General features: G+C 44.6%; 1 protein-coding gene across 2 annotated transcripts in view; it reads left to right on the forward strand.

The window, feature by feature from the left end:
- The first annotated feature begins 551 nt into the window (after positions 1-551).
- The window catches only part of LOC125113579 (zinc finger MYM-type protein 2), a 64,889-nt gene continuing 47,149 nt past the window's right edge, over positions 552-18,291 (forward strand). For both annotated transcript variants that reach the window (XM_047756391.1, XM_047756392.1), the window contains exons 1-2: positions 552-1,104; positions 14,048-14,904. In XM_047756391.1, coding sequence (XP_047612347.1) covers positions 1,010-1,104; positions 14,048-14,904 — 952 coding nt within the window. In that variant the 5' untranslated portion in view covers positions 552-1,009. The remainder of the gene's footprint in view (positions 1,105-14,047; positions 14,905-18,291) is intronic.

Below are 18,291 nucleotides of genomic sequence, written 5' to 3' on the forward strand. Positions count from 1 at the left end.
TGTGTCTCCAGCCCAGGGCCGCCGACAGTGGGGGTGGCCGGGAGCGGCGCAGCCTCCGGAGGCGGAGGCGGAGGCGGAGGCGCCGGGAGGCGGAGATGGGTGAGGGCAGCCTCCGGAGCCTCCCACCGACCCGGGACGAGCGCCCGCGGCGCGGCCGCCGTCGCCGCTGCCGCGTCGGGCCTCGGGCTGCTGGCGGCTCCGCTCATGTCCCAGGCGCCTTGGCGGGCGGCCCGCGGGCTGCGGGCGTGCAGGCGCGGCCGCGAGGGCCGGGTGAGGCGGACGCCGGCGGCGGGGGTCGCCCGGGGCCGCCCGGGGTGGGGGCGGGCGGCGGGGGTCGCGGGGTGGGGGTGGGGTGGGTGGGGGAGGGGCGCCTCCGTGGGCGCTCGCGGCGCGTTCGCACCCTCCCAGGCGCGGCGCGAGGTCTCCAAGTTCGGGGGCGAGGGCGCGGGCGCCCTGCGCCTGGTCCCCTCCTTGGCCGCCCCGGCCTCGGCGCGCGCGCGGCTCGGCTCCGCACGTATTGTTTGGCTGGGTCTCTAATGGCGGACGGGGAGGCAGCGCTGCCGGTCGCCGACTGCGGAGGGGGGGGGGCAAATCTCGGGCCCTGGGCAAGTGCTCGGGGCAAATGCAGGGGGTTTCCGCCTGGCGGCGACTCGAACCCCCCCTCCGCCCCCGAGTGGGTGCCGGCGCGTCGGGGATGGCGCTGGGTGGGCCGATTGGGGGATAGGATTCCCCGCTGGCGTCGAGGCTGCACCCGCCCTTCCCCCTCTCCCTCCCGGAGCAGGCTCGCCGTCCTCCGCCTCCTCCCTCCAGGTTTTGCCTTTCACGTGGGTTTTGGTCCCAAATAAATATTTAACGTCGTTTTGCTCTACTTTACATGGGAGGGGATTGTTGGTAACGGGCTGGGGAGCAACAATCGAAGGTCCTAGGCTCCTTGACCTCTTATTCCCTTCTCTGCCTCCTCCTGGTGGAAAAGGCTTGCTTCTCCCACCTGGTTAGATGTTCTTGATGCATGTTTCATTTTTCCTCCTACCCCAGGACCAGGATTCGCCTTCCACCCTACCTGGTGCATCTTTGGCAGAACGTGAGGAGGAAAGCACCCCCATTGTGAGTCTTTTGCCCGTATTTTGAGGCTCATAGAGGACGTTGTCAGGTTGTAGGGCTTCGGCCTGGGGGACTAGTGCGTCTCCGTTATTTTGAGTGGGAGGAGCTTTCCCCGGGGTGGCAGCTGCCCCCGGGGCGAAGCCTGGGTAATGGCTGGTGAGGCAGCTGGGAGTGGGCGCTGCTGTTTGCACCGCTGCAGACATCTCTCCTGCTGCAATACCAACCTCAGCAACCAGACGACGGGCTCCTGCAGCTGCTCACGTTACCCGGGAGGAGGGGTGGTGCGAAGGAGGGCATATTGCTGGTGCCCTCTAGAGTTCCATGGTGGGAACTGAAGTTGTTTCCTTTCTGATGCTGTGTGTGCAACCATCTTTAACACTTTTCTTCCATTACAATGGATAATCGATTGAAGGGATTGGAGGAACATCCTTTTTTAACTCTTGCTGTGTGACATAACAAACACGTTTTGACTCTTGGGGTTCATGCGGTGGTAGATCTCTTTCATGTGTTTGCGTAAGAAAGGGCATGAGTCTACGTCTCAGTTTACTGGTGTCTGATCAGAGCAGTCCACTGCTCTGGTTACTTAGTCCTTCATCTTTTGTGATGCTTAGTCTTCACTTGAGTTACTCTTGAACGTGTTACTGAGAGTTCTCCTCTAATGCTTGCAGTTTTTTGGTTTTAAGGCGGTCTTGTACTGTGGGAGACAGTAAAATAAACATAACCAGGCATTTCCGGTCAATTGAAATTAGTTACAAAATATCAGTGAAGTTAGCATTCTGGATAAATACATTGTATCTCTGGAGCTCACTGACAGTTGATATCCTAACTGGTAGATCTCTGTCAGAGGTGAGTCATCTGCATAGTAGCTTATGCCTGAATATTAAGTCCCAGTGGGTCAAAAGGTAATGGCTGATGAGTGTATGCTGAATACTGACTGATGGAAGAAGCCAGGGTAGCAACTTGTACTAAACCAACGCCACTTTAGGCAGGTGCTGGGCACTTCCACCTATTATTTACTTGAATCTTGGCAGATAGCCTGCAGCATGTATTGAGCCCCTATTGTGTGCCAGCACAATACTAAATTAAATTTTTTTTAAGTTAATGATGGAAACTTTCAAATTTATGAACGAGAATAGTATTTTGAACCTCTCTGTGCCTGTCGTTTGCATTGTGTAATTTTTAGCACGTCCAGACTAATTTAAGCATGTATTAAGTAATTTAATCCTTACGGAAACCCAGTGTTTTTATTCCTGATTTGTAGGGGAGGAAACGGGCGTAGGCAAACACCCAGGTAGGAGTATTTGGTAAAGCAAGGATTGGAACCGAACCAGTTTGATTACAGGTCTAAGTTCAGCAAATGTGTTGTCCTGTTCTAGAGCATATATTTGTTCTACAAGTTTAGAAATTGAAACAGTGAAAAAATTCGAAGGTTACAATGGCCTGTCTGTGTTCTTTTCCTAGAAAACAGTGGGTAAACAAATAGAAAATGTTTATATCTCATTGAGTACCGTTTAAAAAATGGTTGTGAAGTTCCCTGATGGCTCACCTGGTTAAGGATCCTCTGTGGCCACTGATGTGGCACAGGTTCAATCCCTGCCCGGGAACTTCATGTGCTACGGGTGTGGCCCACCCTCCTCCCACCCAAAAAAGGAAAAAAAATAGGAGCATCTCAGGTATCACTATTTTAGTGCCTTAAAAAAAAAAAAAAAGGTTGCTGCCAAGGTGCTGTGGTTTAAGAATCAGACTGCAGTGGCTCGGATCAGTGTAGCAGTGTTGGTTTGATTCCTTGCCTGGTGCAGTGGGTTAAAGAATCTAGCGTTGCTGCACCTGTGGTTGCTGCTGTGGCTCCAATTCAATTCCTGGCCTGGGAACTTCGATATGCTGCGGGTGTAGCCATAAAAAAACAAAAACAAAAAAACCTAACAGTATGCATTTGAATCAGAAATAATATATTCTTGGAGTTCCCTAGTGGCCTAGTGGTTGAGGATCAGGCGTTGTCACTGCTGTGGTGAGGGTTTAATCCCTGACCTGGGAACTTCAGTGTGCTGCCGGTGTGTCCTCCCCCAAAAAAAGAAATAATATGTTCTCTTTTTCATTGTGTCTTTGTACAATTTAGAATCTGTAGTAGTTTTCCAAGACTGTAACTTGAGTGAATATAAGTTTTGTAATGAGTTTAAAGTTCTTTTCAGACATTAGATCATTTAGATATAATGTAACAAAGATTTGCTCTTTCAGCTAGGTGAGCAATGCTTGCTTTATCACCACATATTTTTACAAAAGGTTTATCTTTTTCCTTTGATCTTATTTGTGATATTGATGCGCTAAGGTTGAATGAGTTTGTCTAGTAGACATTCGGAGATGAGGACATAACCAAATGTATAATCGACACATGTATACTCATGAAAGCCAAGGTTCTTTTATTTTATTTTATGTTTTATTTATTTATTTTTTGCTTTTTAGGGCTGCACCTGTGGCATATGGAGGTTCCCAGGCTGGGGTCCAATTGGAGCCACAGCTGCCAGCCTACACCACAGCTGCAGCAATGCAGGATCTGAACCACGTCTGTGACCTACACCACAGCTCACGGCAATGCCAGATCTTTAACTCATTGTGCGAAGGCAGGGATCAAACCCGAAACCTCATGGTTCCTAGTCGGATTCGTTTCTGCTGCGACACATTGGAAACTCTGCTGTGGTTCTTTTAAATACAGTTGACCTTTAAACTTCCTGGGCTTCAACTGTGTGTGTCCACTTATACCTGGATTTTTTCAATAATAAATATGGCAGTACTGCACCATCTGAAGGTATTTGTGCTTGTGGATACAGAGGAACTCAGTATAAGGGAGGACCAACTATAAGTTGTACGTGGATTTTCCCCTTACCAGAGGGCTGTCTACCCTAACCACTACTCCCCCACCCCTCCTGTTTTTGAAGAGATGTGGTTCTTATTTTACTTAATGATTTAGCTTGGAATTAAAAATTCCTTTACTTAAAACACCAACTAATGGTGCTTAAAGGTGCCATACAATAAGATGAAGATAACTCAATTTTTAATTGATGTTGATGAAATGTTTTTTATTATACTTAAATTATTTTGCATTTAATGTGAGTTAGGTGCTTTTAGATGTAATTATGATCTGTTTTGACATTCTCATGTTTATGGTACCTTTCTTTAATGCATCCTTAAATAGTATTTGTTCCTTGCGCCTGTCTTTTTTTTTTTTTTTTTTGGCCATGCCTGAGGCATGCAGAAATTCCTGGCCATGGATCAAACCTGGGCCACAGCAGTGACAACTCTGGATCCTTAGCCTGTAGTGCCACCGGGAAACTCCATTCCACCTGTCTTTTTAAACAGTTGAGGAAACTATACAGAGTGGTCCCTGCTTTTTCATCTTCTTCTTATATTATCTCATGGCCTGGACTTTTTTTTGGTAACTTATGTGGTGATACAACTCTGTATCACTTGGGTGTTAGATGCTGACATGAATGTTTTAGATTTGTGTGGATCTGGGACTGGAACAACAGAGTTTATGTTCTTAAAAGTTTTTACTCTATGTTGCCCTTGTTTGAGGTACAGAAGTGCCTGAATTTAATGCATTTAAGACAAAAGGCATTTTTACCTTTAGTCAGATTCTGTGTTATTACTGCGATGGAAGGAATATGTGTGAATGCGGGAGCTCTGTCTTTGTTGTCAAGCAGTGTGGGATAATTAGAAATGTCATGTCTTTTGTCTATCTGGACATTCATACTTGTCTCTGTCCCATTTAACAGCATTCACAAGTATTAATATAGTGAATAACAGCTATAATGAGAGAACTTTGGCATATTCAACTTGAGAGTGTTTTGTGTTTTTTTTTTGTCTTTTTAGGGCCACATCCGAGGCATATGGAAGTTCCCGGGCTAGGGGTCTAATCAGAGCTGTAGCCTCTGGCCTACACCACAGCTCATGGCAACGCCGGATCCTTAAGCCACTGAGCAAGGCCAGGGATTGAACGCGAGTCCGCATGGATCTTAGTGGGGCTTGTTAGTGCTGAGCCACGACGGAAACCCCGCGTGTGTTTTTTTAGGCAATGAAAGATGAGCCAACTCAAGTGTTTGCTCCCGCTGGAGTCTCTAACAGTATTTTATGTAGGGCAGTTGAAGTTAGGAAGCAAGTAGACAGATTGCTTTGACTTCATGCATTTTCCAATTTTTTATTTCAGTTGATTAATTTTCTTCTATTTCTGTCAGAACGTAGAATTGGGATTTTATTTTTTATTTTTAAATCTTTTTAATTTTAATTTATTTCTTTTTACAGCTGCATCTGCAGCATATGGAAGTTCCCGAGCGAGGGGTTGAATCAGATCTGCAGCTGCCAGCCTATGCCATGGCTACAGCAACACCAGCTCTTTTAACCCACTGAATGAGGCCAGAGATATAACCCGAGTCCTCATGGATACTAGTCGGGTTCTTAACCCACTGAGCCACAACTGGAACTCCAGAATTGGGATTTTAGAACTGAACAGGATTTGTAAGCTGTTCAAGTCTGAAAGTTTTTATGGACAACTCCAATATGTGAGAACTATACAGCTGTCACTGAAAAGAGTTGCTGTTGGAGAAATCCCTGATTCCAACTATGGGGCTCTTGGTAACAACTGTAGTTTAATTTTTTGTTGGTGTCTTTTTAGGTGCACCCGTGGCAAATGGAAGTTCCTAGACTAGGAGTCAAATCAAAGCTGTAGCTGCTGGCCTATGCCACAGCCATGGCGTATCTGAGCCACATCTGTGACCTGTGCTGTAGTTCACGGCAACGCCGGATCCCAGACCCACTGAGTAAGGCCAGGGATCAAACTCGAGTCCTTATAGATAATAGTTGGGTTTATTATTGCTGAGCTGTGACGGGAACTATCTTCATTTTTTATTTTTGCCGCTTACCAGCAAGGAAATTATTTTATGTAATTGGTGTTGCAAATTTTTATATCTGCAACCTGTTTTTTGATTTTATGTTTTTATGGCCACACCGGAGGCATTTGAAAGTTCCCAGGCCAGGGAAATCTGAGCCACAGCTGTGACAATGCTAGATCCTTTAACCCTCTGTGCTGGGACAGGGTTTGAACCTGAGCCTCTGCAGTGACCTGAGCTATTGTAGGTGGCTTCTTAACCTACTGCACAGATGTGGGAACTCCTGCAAGCTATTTTGTAAACAAGTCATTTTGTAATCTTCTGTCTGTGGTTAAAATAGTAATGGGAAGAGAATTATGAAGGCCAGCACCAAATACTTAACCTGGTACCAAGGTAAGTTGGTCATCCTAAAGTCTGTTAAAAGTTGGATTACAATACGTTTGAGCATATCTGTTTTTTATTTTAAAGTATTTAAAATATATCAATTTTTCGGATCAAGTTTTATACACTTGAAGCACTTTGTAACTGCAGAATATATTTTTGTCAACTATTGAAAAGTATATTGTAGAGTTAAAATGTATAGAGAGGTTTGCAAAATCACGTGATCAGGTTTGGGGTTTGTTCTTAGTTCTCTTTTATTTTTAGGAGCTCCCATTGTGGCGCATCTGAAACGAATCCAAATAGGAACCATGAGGTTGAGGGTTCGATCCCTGGCCTCACTCAGTGGCTTGGGGATCTGGCATTGCCGTGAACTGTGGTGTAGGTCGCAGACGCGCCTCGGATCTGGCATTGCTGTGGCTCTGGTGTAGGCCGGCAGCAACAGCTCTGATTAGACCACTAGCCTGGGAACCTCCATATGCTGCAGGTGTGGCTCTCAAAAGATAAATACACACACACACACACACAAAATCTTTTATTTTTAACTTCATAGCAGTCCCTTGAAAGTTAGAAGCAGGAGTTCTCATGTGGCTCAGTGGTTAACGAATCTGATGAGGAGCCATGAGGTTGCCAGTTTGATCCCTGACCTTGCTCAGTGGGTTAAGTATCCAGCGTTGCCCTGAGCTGTGGTGTAGGTTGCAGATGCGACTCGGATCTGGCATTGCTGTGGCTCTGGCATAGGCCGGTGGCTGTAGCTCCTATTAGACCCCTAGCCTGGGAACCTCCATATGCCACGGGTGTGGCCCTAAAAAGGACAAAAAGACAAAAAAATATAAAAAAATAAAAATAAATAAATATTAAGACAAAAGTCCTAGGAGTAGGGGTTCCCTTGTGGCGCAGTGGGTCAAAGACCCAGTGTTGTTGCTGTAGCTGCTTGGGTTGCTGCTGTGGTGCACGGGTTTAGTCCCTGTGGGTCAGGAGCTTCAGCGAGCCATGGTCACAGCCAAAAACACCAAATTTGGCTTAGGAATTGAATTTATTGTTGCAATCTCATTTTATTTATTTTATTTTAAAATTTTTATTTATTCATTTATTTTTGGCTGGCCTCTGGCATGTGGAGTTCCTAGGCCAGGGATCAGATCCAAGCCGCAGTTGTGACCTATGACACAGCTGCCGCAGTGCCAGATCCTTTTACCCCACTGTTCTGGGCCAGGGATCAAACCTGTGTCCCGGCACTGCAGAGACACTGCTGATCTTGTTGCGCCAAAGCAGGAACTCCACAGCCTCATTTTAAAACTTTTGGGGAGGATTTGTTTTAAAGCAATAAACTTACTTCATTCTTACTATATATTTTGATAGAATAAGAAAAATATTTAAATTTTTTTATTACTCAATGAATTTATTACATTTGTAGTGGTATAATGATCATCCCAATCCAGTTTATAGGATTTCCACCCCACACCCCCACGCATCTCTCCACCCCCCAAACTGTTGCCTTTGGAGACCATACGTTTTTCAAAGTCTGTGAGTCAGTATCTGTTCTGCAAAGAAGTTGATTCTGTCCTTTTTTCAGATTCCACATGTCATTGAAAGCATTTGATGTTGGCGTCTCGTTGTCTGGCTGATCGTTTCTAGGTCCATCCATGTTGCTAAAAATGCTGGTATTTTGTTCCTTTTAATGGCTAATATTCCATTGTGTATACGGGCCACATCTTCTTGATCCACTCCTCTGTCGATGGACATTTAGGTTGTTTCCATGTCTTGGTTAGTGAAAAGAGTGCTGCAGTGAACATTGGAGTACATGTGTCTTTTCGAGTCATGGTTTTCTCTGGATAGATGCCCAGAAAGATATTTAAAAATTTCAAGTAAGTTTTTTTTTTCTTTTTTATCTTTTTAGGTCCGCAACCATGGCATGTGGAAGTTCCCAGACTAGGGGTCAAGTTGGAGCTGTAGCCGCTCGCCCACAGCACAGCCAAAGCAAGACTGCATCCCAGCTGTGGCTGTGACCTACACCACAGCTCAGCACAACGCCAGATCCTTAAGTGGGGCCAGGGATTGAACCCATCCTCATGGATCCTAGCCGGCTCTGTTTCTGCTGAGCCATGATGGGAACTCCTAAAATCGTTAAAGTTAAGCTTGTTAAAAAAAATTTAGTTAAGCTTTTTTTTTTTTTTTTCATTTTTTTATTTTTGTTTTTTGGCCATTGCGCGTGGCACATGGAAATTCCCGGGCCAGGGACTGAACTTACATCACAGCAGTGATTTGAGCCATGGCGGTAACAATGCTGGATTTTAGCATGCTGCCCACAAGAGAACTCCTCAACTTGCTTTAACCTTAAAGCATTCACCACTGTGAATGCTGTCTTACTTTGGACGTTCATTTTTGAATGTCTCTTGCTGCCTGGTCTCTTCCTCTGGAGTCAGTCCGTTCTGTGTCTCCAAGGCGTTTTCCTCGCTCATCGCAGCTCCTGTGCGGGTTGGTTTCCGTCTTCCCGGTTCCCTGGCTCCTTGGCACACAGCCCGTCTTGCATGTCCTGGCCCAGCTGTTTTCCTCCTCTCTTCCTTTGGACCTAAGTGTTCATGGGCCTTGACTTTTCCCAGCTCCTTGTACGTTTTTATTTTTATTTATTTATTTTATTTTATTTAATTAATTAATTTATTTATTTTTGTCTTTTTGCTATTTCTTTGGGCTGCTCCCGTGGCATATGGAGGTTCCCAGGCTAGGGGTCAAATCGGAGCTGCAGCCACCGGCCTACACCAGAGCCACAGCAACGTGGGATCCGAGCCGCATCTGCAGCCTACACCACAGCTCACGGCAACGCCGGATCGTCAACCCACTGAGCAAGGGCAGGGACCGAACCCGCAACCTCATGGCTCCTAGTCGGATTCGTTAACCACTGCGCCACGACGGGAACTCCTCCTTGTACGTTTTTAAAATAATGACTGCACAGTATCTGGAATAGCAGCTTTGTTTTTTTTTTTTTTTGGTCTTTTTAGGGCCATACCTGCAGCATGTGAAAGTTCCTAGGTAAGGGGTCTAATTGGAACTACAGCCGCCAACCTACGCCGCAGCCACAGCAACACGGGATCCGAGCTGCATCTGAGACCTACACCACAGCTCAAGGCAACACCGGATCCTTAACCCACTGAGTGAGGCCAGGGATCAAACCTGCATCCTCATGGATACTAGTGGGGTTCTTAACCTGCTGAGCCACAGTGGGAACTCCGTATTTTTTTTTTTTTTTTTTGGTCTTTTTGCTATTTCCTTGGGCCGCTCCTGCGGCATATGGAGGTTCCCAGGCTAGGGGTCGAATCGGAGCTGTAGCCACCGGCCTACGCCAGAGCCACAGCAACGCGGGATCCGAGCCGCGTCTGCAACCTACACCACAGCTCACGGCAACACCGGATCGTTAACCCACTGAGCAAGGGCAGGGACCGAACCCGCAACCTCATGGTTCCTAGTCGGATTCGTTAACCACTGCGCCACGACGGGAACTCCAAGGAACTCCGTATTTTTTAACTGCCATCTTTGTTTTTTCATGAGAGCAATTAAGTATTTTTTTTTTTAACTGTAAGAATTCATGTAATATTTTCTCATCAGACTTCCATAGTAGGAACTATAAGTTTGTGCTTTTATTCTTGTTATGGGCAGTATCAGCCTTCCTTTTTTTTTTGCCATCAACCTGGCTGTAAAATTTTAAGTATTCTGTTAATTGATTCTCACTGAATCAAAATAAAAATCAAGTAAAGCTGAAAACATTTATAACTTATGGTGATTGTCTCAGTCTATTTGGGCAGGCGTAACAAAAGTACCATAGAAAACAAACACTCCGGAGTTCCCGTCGTGGCTCAGTGGTTAACGAATCGGACTAGGAACCATGAGGTTACGGGTTCGATCCCTGCCCTTGCTCAGTGGGTTAAGGATCCAGTGTTGCTGTGAGCTGTGGTGTAGGTCACAGACACGGCTTGGATCCTGAGTTGCTGTGGCTCTGGCGTAGGCCGGGGGCTACAGCTCTGATTAGACCCCTAGCCTGGGCACCTCCATGTGTGGCTTGTGCGGCCCTAGAAAAGACCAAAAAAAAAAAAAAGAAAAGAAAACAAACATTCCTTTCTCACAGTTCTGGAGGCTGGGCAGTCCAGGAAGCAGGCTTGGGCAGATGTGGAGTCTGGGGAGGGATTGCCTTCTGGTGCAGGATTGCTGGCCGTCTTCTTGCTGAGCCCTTCCAATGGAGGGGGCTGCTCTCTGTGGTGTCCTTCTTTATTTTTCTTTCTTTTTTCTTTCCTTTCTTTCTTTCTCTCTCGCTTGCGCTCGCTCTCGCGCTCTCTCTCGCTCTTTCTATTTGCTTTTTAGGGCCACACCCGCAACATATGGAGGTTCTCAGGCTAGGGGTCTATTCTGAGCTACAGCTGCTGGCCTGCACCATAGCCACAGCCAGATCCGAGCCACATCTGTGACCTACACCACAGCTCAGGGCAATGCCCTGATTCGTTTCTGATTCATTTCTGGATTTGTCTCTGCTGTGCCCTGAAGGGAACTCCTGTGGTGTCCGTTAAATGGTCAGCAGTCCTTTCCCTAGGGCTCTACCTTCATGACTTAATCACCTCTTAAAGGCCCTGCCTCCTAATAGCGTCTCCTTGGATGCCAGGATTTTGTCATATGAATTTCAGGGGGGAGGACAAGCATTCCATAATGATGTTGGAGTATCACAGGGAACCCTAAAAATGAATTAGAGAACTACAGAAATCTTCGGAGTACAGGGAACAATTGCCTGGTAATTGTTAGGAGTTAACAGTCTGTTAATTCATTTTTCACAGCCAGTTATCTCTTTGAATTCTTTTGAAAAACCCTGGCAACTATTTTTATACCATTTATTCTGGAGAACATGGAGGATCAGGGAAGTGAAGTTATTTGCTTGATGTTAAATAGCTAATTAATGTTGACAATGTACAAAAGTGGCTAAAAAGAATAGATTTTATTTGGATAATGTAGACATGGTCAACTTTAATCAGATTGTTTTTTCTTGATATGACCAAATTAGTGTTTGGTAGTTGAAACGTATTCTCAGTGACGTGTAGAACGGACCAAATTTACTTATAGTCTGAGGTTTGGAAATAACTGTTACAGTTGAGTACTTACTCTGTTTTGGAAAGCAGATTACTACAGAGACCTGTGTAGTAAGGAAAGTCTTATTCTGAAACCTTGTGTGAGGAATGAATGGGATACTCAGCAGCCAGGGTACTGTGGGTTCTGATGGAGTTGAAGTCCCAGAAACTAGTGTCTTGTGTTTTAGGTATGCAAAGACAGAAAAGATCCAGAAAACTCATTCATGAAAAGCCTTTGCACTTCGTAACCTCAGTAGATTTACTCCACATTCCTCTGAAAATTGTTACATCGATCAGGATACTTTCTGCCTTGTGGCAAATAAATGAATGTTAACTACAAGTTCAACTCTATTTGTGTTTAAAATCTCATTTTAGCCTCGCACTTTGGCTTGATACTTCTTCCTTTCCCTATTTGTGTATTTTGAATATTGATTTGGTTACTAATGTATTGAATGGTCTTTTTTTTTTTTTTGATAAAACCTGTGCTACATTGTTTAATACTTAACCACATATTACATAGTAGTTAGGAATATTCAAATCCTGACCTCTCCCACTTCTTGGCTTTAGTGTTGAGCATGTTTTGAGGATTGGGGTTTTTAAGAAAAATCTGTGTAAGGGGGATAATAATTTTTACTTATTTATTTATTTAAGGACTGCACCTGTGGCATATGGAAAAGTTCCCAGACTGGGGGTCGAATCAGAGCTGCAGCTGCCAGCCTATGTCATAGCCACAGCAACACCAGATCTGAGCCATGTCTGTGACCTATACCACAGCTCATGGCAACGCTTAACCCACTGGGTGAGGCCCGGGCTTGAACTCACATCCTCACAGATACTAGTCTGGTTCTTTTTTGCTGAACCAAAACAGGAACTCCAATAATTTTTACTTACTCGGGTTGCTTTAGTGTTTAACTAAAGTGAATATTTGGCTTATAAAGTAAATGTTAACTCTTTGCACTTGTTTTTTTTGTCTTTTGGGGCTGCACCCACGGCATATAGACATCCCCAGGGTAGTGGTCGGATTGGAGCTATAGCTGCCGGCCTACACCACAGCCACAGCAACGCCAGATCCGAGCCGAGTCCGAGACCCACATCACAGCTCACAACACTGGATCCTCAACCCACTGAGCAAGGCAGGCATTGAACCCGTGTCCTCATGGATATTAGTCAGATTCGTTTCCACTGACCCGTGACGGGAACTCCCTGCACTTGTATTTTATTTTATTTATTTATTTTTTTTGGGTCATTTTTGCTATTTCTTGGGCCGCTCCCGCGGCATATGGAGGTTCCCAGGCTAGGGGTCTAATCGGAGCTGTAGCCGCCGGTCTACGCCAGAGCCACAGTAATGCAGGATCCGAGCCGCATCTGCAACCTACACCACAGCTCACGGCAACGCCGAATTGTTAACCCACTGAGCAAGGGCAGGGATCGAACCCGCAACCTCATGGTTCCTCGTCGGATTCGTTAACCACTGTGTCACGACGGGAACTCCTGCACTTGTATTTTAAAAGAGAACCTAGTTGAATTAGTTATAAAACTTTTGATTCAAAATGTTATTCAACTTATTTCAACATTTAAAATTTTCTTTAGTAGTCATGTTTACTTAAAATGAAGTGAGGGCCTCATATGAAGGCTTCCTCCAGATCGTGCTATTGTTGTACTATAAAGAGGACTTCTGGAGTTGCCGTCGTGGCTTAGCGGTTAACGAGTCTGACTAGCATCTGTATATATATAATGTCTTAGGCTTCTTACTATGGTGCAGTGTGTTAAGCATTTCTCTACTAATTGGTGATGTTGAGCATTTTTTCATGTGGCTTTTGGCCATCCGTGTGTCCTCTTTGGAGAAATGTCCTTTTAGGTCTTCTGCCCATTTTTCATTTGGGTTGTTTGTTTTCTTGCTCTTGAGTTGTATGAGTTATTTGTATATTTTGGAGATTAAGCCCTTGTTGGTTGCATCTATTTTCTCCCATTCCATGGATTTTTTTTTTTATGGTTTCCTTTGCTGTGCCAAAGCGCATAGGTTTGATGAGATCCCATTGATTTATTTTTGTCTTTATTTCCAAGAAGAGATTTTCTTTATCAGATTTTGGTTTCTTTTGGTTCATATGTGTGTAGGAGGATTTATCTGTGTTTTCAGTGTTAAAATTTACAGAGTAAGCAGTGGTGCAAAGGAGGTGGTGGAGATGGGAACATATTGCATGTTATTACTGAAAATTGGTAATTATCTTTCTAGCTGTACTGCAGGAAGTTGACATGTAAATTATTAGTGGCTTGAAAGAAGATCACGGAATGGATATCAAATTTTTCCTGGATATTAGATGAGATTCACTCTTATTTAGAGTAAGGAAGAAATAGTATCTTAAACAATTCTTTAATTCAAATTAGAGTACCAAAGAACACAATCCCTGGGCATTTGTACAGTGTTTCTTTTTTAATTGTTAAACATTTTACTGGGGTATAGTTGACGGTACAATGTTGTGTTAGCTTCAGGTGTACAGCAAAGCGAATCTGTTAGACGTATACCCATTCTTTTCACCCCAGTCTGTTCTAGGTGTACACTGTTTCTTGTTTGCACCTTCCTAACAGGTCCCGTGGCATGGACGTGAGCCCCGCGGGAGGACTGGACTTGACTGATCAGACTTCTGTTCTGTTAGGGAGCACGGCCATGGCAGCGAGTCTCACGAACGTCGGCAATTCATTTAGTGGTCCACCTGCTCCTTTAGTGGCTAGAGCTAATAAGTTTCAAAACTCCTCCGTGGAAGACGATGATGACGTTGTTTTTATCGAACCTGTGCAACCTCCCCCACCTCCTGCACCCGTGGTAACCGATCAAAGAACCATAACATTTGCATCATCTAAAAACGAAGAGCTACAAGGAAATGATTCCAAAATTCTTCCTTCTGCAAAAGAATTGACTTCTCAGAAGGGAAGTGTAAGTGAGACAATTGTCATTGATGATGAAGAGGACATGGAAACCAATCAAGGGCAAGAGAAAAATGCCTCCAGTTTTATTGAACGGAGACCTCCCGAGACGAAAACCAGAACCAATGATGTGGATTTCTCCACTCCCAGTTTTTCAAGAAGTAAGGTAAACGCAGGCGTGGGTAATAGTGGTATCACCACCGAACCGGACTCTGAAATTCAGATTGCCGATGTTACAACCTTAGAGACAGGTGTCAGCTCTGTGAGCGACGGCCAGTTGGAAAGTACTGATGGGCAAGACATGAACTTAATGATCACACACGTAACATCCCTGCAGAACACCAACCTGGGAGAGGTTGCTAACGGACTGCAGTCGAGTAACTTCGGTGTTAACATACAAACGTTCACCCCGTCTTTAACGTCACAGACCAAGGCTGCAGTAGGACCTTTTAATCCCGGTAGAATGAATGGGGCAGGAGATGTATTTCAGAACGGAGAGTCTGCAACACATCACAATCCTGGTAAGCAGTGAGTGCACGGCCCCGGGGGGGCTGTCCTGTTAGTTTCCCTAATGGAAACATGGTAATTCCATTGACTCGCATGTTTGATATCAAAAGAGGAGTAAAATCGTGTATCTCTTCCTTTTTTTGTAGATTATTAGAAGGCTAATGTCCAAAAGAATTTAAAAAATACTCTTTCTGTTCACCACCCCTAGAAACTAACACTTTGGGGTATTATTTGTGCTCTCTTTATGCTGGTAGTATGTATGTGTGTCTTTATTTAGTTTGGCGGGGTCGGGGGGGCTTCCCTGTGGCATGTGGAGTTCCTGGGCCAGGGATCAGTTCCAAGCCACAGTTGCAACCTAAGCCGTAGTTGCAACCCACTGTGCTGGGCTAGGAATCGAACCTATGTCTAAGTGTTCCCAAGACACTGCCACATCGGGAACTCTTATGTTAGTGTGTGCGGGGGCGCTTGCGTGTGTGCGTGTGTGTGTGTGTGTGTATTTATATATGTATATTTATATAGCATATTTGTATACATACGTATTTTTTAATTCTGTGAATTTTATTATGTTTATAGTTGTACAGCCATCATCACAACCTAATTTTAGAACTATTGACTATTTGAAAATATTTTCTGTGGGAGCTCTGCTCTATGAAAATATGCAAATAGGGAGGTTGCAAGAACTCCGGCTTTTCCTGGCTGAGTCTGTGACTGTCCCTTCTTCACCCCATCCCGGCCCCCATCTGCCTGTGTCTCTCGTATCCCCTCGGCTCAGGATAACAGCAGCTGCAGCAGCCTGGAGATTGTGGAGAAGAGTCAGAAACGACCGAAACCTAGGCCACATGCAGTGGTCTCTGAAGTGCTTGTCGTTTCTCTTTCTTACTAGTCTTGTAGGTATTTGAATAATGCCTAGTTACTGAAGAATGTTTGGAGCATCCACAATTAAAAAGTGAAGGAAAAAACCCCTGTGGTCTTAATTAACTGAAGCATGTCGCTGGGAATACTTTGGTTGTCTTTCGGTCTTTTTCCTTTGTATTTCAACTGGTATGAGAGGCAGTTCTTTACAGTTTTGCGATTTTTCCTATTTAGCATTACTATATTCCGCTGTTCCCATCGTGGCGCAGCAGATTAGTATCCATGAGGATGCAGTTTTCGATCCCTGGCCTCACTCAGTGGGTTGAGGATCCAGCGCTGCCCTGAGCTGTGGTGTAGGTTGCAGACACAGCTCGGATCTGGCATTGCTGTAGCTGTGGCGTAGGCCAGCAGCTAGAGATCTCCAGTTTGATGCCAAGCCTGCGAATGTCTATATGTCGCAGGTGCGGGCCTAAAAAGACCCCCCCCCCCAAAAAAAAGTAAATCTCGAGTAACTCTCTTACTATCTCCTAAAAAAAAAAAAAATTAGTGTTTTCTCATGCCATTAAAACTTATATACAGAAGTCGTAATGGCTGCAGAATGGGGGTAGGTATACCATTCCTGCATTCGGCTTTGACATTGGGTCCTGTTTGTTTGCTCTTGTTGATATGGTAAACATTTTTTCCCCAAAATTTCTTTCTTCTTCTTCTTCTTTTGCTTTTTTATTTTTGTTTTATTTTTAGAACCACACCCGCAGCATATGGAAGTTTGTAGGCCAGGGGTCAGTTTGGAGCTGTAGCTGCTGGCCTACATTTGCCACAGCTGCACAAGATCTGAGCCACATCTACGATCTATATCACAACTCATGGCAACACTGGACTTTGAACCCACTGAGCAAGGCCGGGATCAAACCCACATCCTCATGGGTACTAGTTGGGTTTATTACCACTGAGCCACCATGGGAACTCCCCCCGCCACCCAAATTTCTGATTCATTCTTTCTTTCTTTTCTTTTCTTTTTTTTTTTTGCTTTTTAGGGCCAGTCCCACGACATATGGAGGTTCCCAGGCTAGGGGTCCAGTCGGAGCTGCAGCTGCTGGCCTGTGCCATAGCCACAGCCACGCATGGTCTGAGACATGTCTGCGACCTACACCACAGCTCATGGCAACGTCAGATTCTTAATCCACTGAGCAAGGCCAGGGATTGAACCCGAAACCTCACGGTTCCTAGTTGGATTCCTTTCCGCTGTGCCATGACGGGAACTCCCCTGATTATTTCTTTAGTGTATAATCCTAAAGTATAATTACTGAGCCAAAGGATACCACTACTCCCATGCTTTCAAAGATTTTGGGCTTAAAATTTCTTTCTTGTTTTATAGTGATTTTGAAGGAAGTACCTTTGTTATTTTCCAGTTTTGAAAATTACTAATGTCTTCCAAGACTCTCTCCTCTTGTATGTATTTATATATATTTATTGATAGGTGTATCTTTGGGTATGACTTTGTATGAGTGTTTTTAAGTTGTGGAAATTATTGTCATATTTCTTTCAAGAAAGTTTTCACCAATTTATATTACTATTAGCCATATATATTAGATTATTTGTTTTTGTAACTTTCTGGCTCACATAAAGGTTTAAGACATGGTAATGCTCAAATTAGTTAATTACAAATACATGACAAACATGAGAGTGTGAAAAAGAAAGTAACATTCAGTCCTGCTGTTGAGAATGGTACATTTAATTCTAACCTGAGAGTGCAGTATAGGTATAGCTTTGCAACTCTCCCCTCCTCAGATACCTAACAGTAGATCTTGAACTTCTGAGTATACATTTGATTTTGTTAATTCCCTGTTGACCTCACTTGTCGTTGTTCTTTTTAAATAACTCTTAAGAATATTCTTCATCATGTGTGTCGGGCTCCTTAGTACTTGAGGACTGTTGCTGAGTCCCATGTGTGGTACGAGCTGTGTTCCTGTTCGTGCAGACTTGCACCCGGGCTGTCGGTGCACGGCAGGACGCTGGACGGATAGACCTTTTGCCCCTGCCTTTGTGTGCTGGTTTTGCGTGTAATAGAACATTATGCAATCTTGCTCTCATTTTAATTGAGACGAATTAATGTGACTTGGACAAATTAACCTGCTATCCCTTGGTGTCCCTTGTACAAAATAGCGGATTCAGACAAAATGATTAAGTCCCTTCCATTCCTAAAAGTATTTCGATGTTGGAGGAGGTGAAAATTTGAATGTTAAGGACTGAAGCCTAGATAAAAGGAGCCATCACATTATTTATACAGGGCCTAAAATTAAATTGAAAAATAAATGCCATTCTTCAAAATTAAGCAGATAGCAGAGTTCCCGTTGTGGCTCAGTGGTTAATGAATCTGACAAGGAACCATGAGTTTGCGGAGTCGATCCCTGGCCTCGCTCAGTGGGTTGAGGATCTGGTGTTGCCGTGGCTGTGGCGTAGCTGGTGGCAATGGCTCCCATTAAACCCCTAACCTAGGAACCTCTGTATGCTGAGGGCGCAGCCCTAAAAAGACGAAAACATAAACAAAA

The sequence above is a fragment of the Phacochoerus africanus genome, chromosome 13 (genome assembly GCF_016906955.1).
Source record: "Phacochoerus africanus isolate WHEZ1 chromosome 13, ROS_Pafr_v1, whole genome shotgun sequence".
NCBI lineage: Eukaryota > Metazoa > Chordata > Mammalia > Artiodactyla > Suidae > Phacochoerus > Phacochoerus africanus.